The following is a 6000-nucleotide window of genomic DNA, read 5'->3' as shown; positions in this document are numbered from 1 at the left end:
TATATTATAATATATGTATATAATTATAATATATTATATTATATGTTATAAGATATAATTATATTATAATATAAATTATTATAATATAATATAAATTATATTATAAATATTAATATTATAATATTTAAGGGTAATGATGGAAAAGAAATTTAAAAGAGCTTGAAATGTACATTCTTCTCATATGAGAAAGGAATGATGATTCACTAATTTGATGGAAAAGTCATTCTATTTTAAATGGTCATTTCTTTTCTTAAAACTAACCTATTATAAATATTAATATTATAATATTTAAGGGTAATGATGGAAAAGAAATTTAAAAGAGCTTGAAATGTACATTCTTCTCATATGAGAAAGGAATGATGATTCACTAATTTGATGGAAAAGTCATTCTATTTTAAATGGTCATTTCTTTTCTTAAAACTAACCAAACATAAGAATAAACTTTGATTCTTTTCCATTCCCCCAACTAAACACACCCTTAGAAGAATGAATAGATTAGATTAGATATGTTGGACAGATTAGATAAAGGTGGAACATGATTCATGAAATTGAAAAAATAATTTAGAAATCATAAATAATTAAACGGATAAAAAAAAAAGAAGTGATGAAGTTGACACATGATCACAGATGCAACGTACGTGGAAGAAAACAATCTTATACTGCTATTTCATATGTTAAGATAAGATAAGATTAGGTGATAACAGTTCATAGGATCGCATAAAAATACTATTTAAAAGGAAAGCATTCGGAGAAAAATGTTTTGTTGGGCTAATCATAAAAAGAATATGGATCATAAAGATAACACAATTAAAGGAAAAAATGACAAAAGAGCGAAAACCAACAAATGGAAAAAGATGAACCTAAAATAAAAATGCAACTGGACTTTCTTCCATACGGAGTGTGTACAGTCGATGCGTCAGAGACAACTGATTAGTGAGAGATTTCGTCATGTACAAGCTCTCAAGTCGAAGCCACAAACCTCCAGCTAATGTTTGTCGGCGATTTCTCACAACACTTTGTCAGACACTGACAACTGACTTGCATTGTGTGTCTGAGCTAAAATGTTGGTCATCGACCATTGATTCTAGTAGAGCTTCCTTAACTTTTACCACCACAAGCAGCCCCTGTCGAACTAGAAGGCCCGCATCTTTAAACCCTAAAGACTGAAGTCATTCCTCCCATCAAATTTCTCAATTTCAAATTCTGTCGTCATAACAGAATAAATCTAAAATAAATTGTCAGAAACACAGCACAAAATTTGAGGACTAGCAGAGAAAAAACTAAAAGAGTGAATTTAAAATAGCCCACAAATCAAGAAAACATGAACCAACGGCTCCGATACCGGTTGTTAAAAATTCTATTAAAATATGATGGATTTTGGGATAAAATAAGAAATAAAATAAATGAAAAATTCACAGAAAAATTTATGTGGTTCGAATTTTAGTTTACGTCCACGGGCAAAGACGACAGCGAATTTTCATTAGCAAAAAGAACAAGAGGATTAAGAGTAGTATTTAAACTCTCTCAAAACCCAAAACACAAATAGACACAAAAAACTCTCACAAAAGCACTAAGAGAGTTTCTTTCACAACACACCCATTAAACACTTAGAAGCTCTCAAATTCTGATGCATGAAGTGTTCGAAAATTGGCCTTATATAGGTCAGCTCGAGTATTGGATTTTTAACCCTTGTCATAATCTTGGAAGAAGGCAAAACCTAGCTTTCAAGAATATTTACAACAACATTGATTTGGTTACACTTGTAATAAATTTGAAAGAGGCCAAATCCAAATTTGATACTCCAAGAATTTTGTATCAGCAAGATTATCTCACCATATGGCATCATTAAATTGATCTGGCTAATTTTGAGCCATATTTCAACAGTAGACAATAACAAAATAAAAAGACAAATAGAAGAAAAGTTGATTCAACGATTAAAAAGAAAAAAGTCCCATATACATTTCTCACTCTGGGAGCCATTTTACATTCAACAAGGAAAAGAGAGAGAATATAGTATTGATTGTCTACTTTACAAAATTGTGTTGATGAATGTTCCTAATCTTAGTCAGTCTCATGAAGCATTCAAGCTTGAGATGAGATCAATAAATGCATGTTCTGTACAGGGAATTGTTAGACCGCCCATTGGATGATCAAATGCGTATTCTTCTTCTCTTTGAATTAGCAAGTCTTGGAATGAAGGTTGGTTGGGATAGGACACAGGAATCACAAACCGCTTCTTCTCAATCTTTCCAACATAAACTGCAAAATGGCCTCTTGGGACATCTACTGCCATTGAATCTGCTTTGTTTGAGTTCGAGAGAGACCGTCGAAGAAGTTTCTTTGCCGGAGCTTCTCCGGGCATACGGAAAACCATTTTTCTGTATGTGTGTAAAGGAGGAATAAAGAAATTTTAAAGTGGAAGTGGAAAAGAAGGAAAGGTTTTCTTTAAGTTATGAATTGCCTTGCTGATGAATTAACTCCAATTGAATTCTTATTTATATTCAAATTTTGAGAAGGATTTCTCCTGTTGGCTTTGAATGAGTTGTGGAGCAAGACTTCTGGTGGCTTGATGAGGAATCACATGGGCTTGTCTTGAACTCTTTATTATCATTCATTTTTCTTTTGTTTTTTATTTTTATTTTTAATTTTTAAAGGCACAAACATGTCCCATTTGTACCTCCTCTTTATATGCCAACGACTAACTTTGCAGGCAGGGAAACATGAAATGTATGGTTAAGATGCAATTGGGTGAGGTCTAGTGATGATAAATATTAAGTGCATGCATTATTGACACCACATGTATTCATCCACCTATAGTCTTGGTTTATTTATGAGAGCAAAAAAAAAAAAGTTTATACGTTGAGAACACATATTTGACTATATATTTCAACTAATATACATAGCATATATGGACCAGCTGGTCTGTTGGATTTTTTCAGCAGAAGTAGAAAGCTTGTCTTTTTATGCATACTTACTGTAGTACCGACACTTTCAGCATTTAGCTTAGCAATAGTTATCTTTTATTTAATTTCAAGTGCTATGTATATTTATTAATTTGATTGGCACAAAATAGAAGACCATAGAAGTATGAGATGGAGAGATTCATTGGACCAGTTTAAGATAAGCATGTGGTGGCATAAGTAGATAAATATGACCTAATGTGGCTCATGGATAGATAACAAATTAAGAAATTGAATTAGATTAGTTGAGTTGAGTTGTAAACCTACTAAACGATTTCTTTGGACTTACAAACGTCTCAGTTTACCATATTGCTTACCTCCAACTTGAATGGTTCTCATATGCATAGAAACATTTATCAGTGAAAGATGTTACACTGTATTATTGTTGAAATATTGAGTTGACTATTGTAATTGGTAGTTGATATTCTTTCGTATTTTTAGTGTGAACAAATTTTCTTGTATAATTATAGGACATTGGTTGCATAATTGTAGAAAGATAAGTATAGAAGTCAACTCATAACAGTCTTTACTATGGAGTGATGAGATCATTATATATCAATGTACACATTCATTATAAATAGCAAGCTGAATAAATGAAAATACTTTGTTCGTAGATATAGACATATTGTCAAACGATGTTAAATCTTGTCTTCTTCTCTTTTATCACTATTTTATCTTTTATTTCTCATTTTCAAGTATTACATCTCTATTTCCTCCTAATTTATCATGAGATTGGAACCATAGTTGAGTCACTAGTCTGACATATCAGTTTAGATGTCTTAATTTAGAGATTTTAGTAAAACTTGGTCCGGGTGGTGGACTATAGAAATTGCTTTATTGTCCTTTAAATTGAGACCCATTTTCCAAATCAGCGCCAAAATCATCTGTTAGGATCCGTTAACTTGAGAACTTGTTTGGTTAGTGGGCTAGTAGAATTAGTAGGAATTAGTATAAATAAAGGGCTGAGTAGCTCACTTGAGGTATGTTGTGATTTTGAGAGTTTTGGGAGACTGAGATTAGAGAGAGTGGTAGTCTCTCGAATACCATCAAAATTAAGAGTTTTTCAGAGTACTCAAATACTCTAGTCTATCCTAAGCTTTCTTTAAGTTTTTTTCTTAGTTTGGTTGTAAATTCTATGAGCTAGTGTTGGTGATGATTAATAAAACCACTTTGATTACCTTCTATTCTTGTTCTTCTGTGTGAAAATTGAGCTGTGACAACCAGGTTCCTAACAATTTGGTATCAGAGCAATCAATCGATTCCCGAAAAAAAAGAAAAGAGTAAATGAAATCAATAAAAGAGAAAATGGAATCAACGCTTCAAAGTTCAAAGTGTGAAGCAGATCATTCAATTGTTAGAGGAGCAGGTCCGCAAAGCATGGGTGGCTAAAAGTGGGATAACGCCGGTGAAGGATAGGTGGTCCCAACTAGAAGAACAATGCCGGCGAACAACGACGAATGCGTTGCGATCTGGTTGGAATGAGTCACGATCATATCTGAGCACTGAACATCGGGTTTCGCGATCTGATTGGAATTACGAAGCAAGGGTTTCAAACTGCAGAACCATGATAGAGTTGGAGCGTCAACGTCGACGAACAACGCCAGATGGGGCGCAACCAGATCCGAAATCGCACGAGGCCAAAGACCGGGAAAAATCTTGGCGATCTGGAGCTAGATCGTCTAGATCTAAAGTGAATGGCAGTAGATTTGCAACAGAATTGAGCGTCGCAAGGGCTACGCTTCATGATTTTTGTACGTCTGAGTCTGATTCCAGCCGGATTTGGAACGGGTCTCGCGGTTCCGGTGCCGTTTTAACTCTCATTTGGGTGCCGTTTTGGCTGATTCTGACGAGTTTATGGTAGTGTCTTGAAATCCAAGCGTGCTCGGGGATGATTATACAATGAATTGGACTAGGTCTTGTGATTCAGTTATGGTTGGGGCAGATTCCGGTCGGGTTAGGACTGGGTCACCTGATTCCGGCGAGATTTAGGTGGATTCCGGTGAAGGCAAGACCAGATCTTCCAGTTACGGCATGTGCAAGGCCAATTTCAGTGCTGTGGTGGTTGGACGTCACACTTCCAGCAAGATTTGGGTTAAGTTTGACGCCATTGGAGCTGGGTCTCGAAATTCTAGTGAAATTTGGGTCGGGTCCTCAAAATGTGAAAATTCACGAAGTGATTTTGGGGCTGATCCTTGGGTTTTTCGATCTGATATGGGCAAGGTGAATAGAGTTTTGCCATCTTGTTGGTGGAGATCCTAGGGTTTTGAACAGGAGAAGGGGAAGGTGGCGTGACATGCTGTGGGAGAACCGATCGGATCGGCAATTTCAGCGAATGAAGATGCCATTGTTCACCGGAGAAAATGCTGACGAGTGGGTCTTTCGAGCTGATCGTTATTTTCTGTTGTATAGGTTGACAGAAAGAGAGAAAGTATGGGCTGCGGAAGAGGCCATGGAGGGTGATGCTTTGGTTTGGAATCAATGGCAGGATGGTTGTTGGCTGTTCTGCAATTGGGATGAATTGAAAGCTCATTTACTACAGCGTTTCCAATCAATACAAGAAGATACCGTCTATGGGAGTTTCGTGGCGAAAGGGCGAGCGGATACCAAGGCTGATTATGGACGACAAATCGAGGTACTTGCTGCACCATGGAAAGAGATATTAAATGCAGTTTTTGAGAGAGATATCACTACGAAGTTGAAAGTCAATAAAGAGCATGAAATATGAATTTCAAGTGGACTACTTTTGGCTCACACTAAAGCTGTTTCAGATAAGCAAATTGATGCTCAAAAAGAGTTTCCTTCAAAGAATCTCATCGGGAAGGTGGACCAAGGCGTTGCAAATGAAGATGACTTTCAAACCAATGCCAAGAATGAGGGGCTTCAAGGTGTGTGGAACAAGATCTTAATGACATCAAACTTTTCTAAGGATATTGCCATAGAGAATGTGTTTGATGCACCAGTGAAAGAAGTTAAAGAAGGTGGAGGCCATTCTAGTATTTTAAAAGGTCTTATTGGTTCGGTTTTTAGCAATTGTGGGGGT

At 35.9% G+C, this 6000-nt stretch overlaps 1 protein-coding gene across 1 annotated transcript; it reads right to left on the bottom strand.

The window, feature by feature from the left end:
• Positions 1–1974: 1974 nt before the first annotated feature.
• Positions 1975–2444, bottom strand: LOC21398573 (auxin-induced protein 15A). Its single transcript, XM_010103586.2, has one exon. The coding sequence runs from the start codon at positions 2372–2374 to the stop codon at positions 2072–2074; it is 303 nt and encodes a 100-aa protein (XP_010101888.1). The 5' UTR covers positions 2375–2444; the 3' UTR covers positions 1975–2071.
• Between the last annotated feature and the right edge of the window lie 3556 nt (positions 2445–6000).

The sequence above is a fragment of the Morus notabilis genome, unplaced genomic scaffold (genome assembly GCF_000414095.1).
Source record: "Morus notabilis unplaced genomic scaffold, ASM41409v2 Scaffold717, whole genome shotgun sequence".
NCBI classification, from domain to species: domain Eukaryota; kingdom Viridiplantae; phylum Streptophyta; class Magnoliopsida; order Rosales; family Moraceae; genus Morus; species Morus notabilis.
Note: the sequence above shows the minus strand (reverse complement) of the source record. Positions and strands in the feature narration are given on the sequence as shown.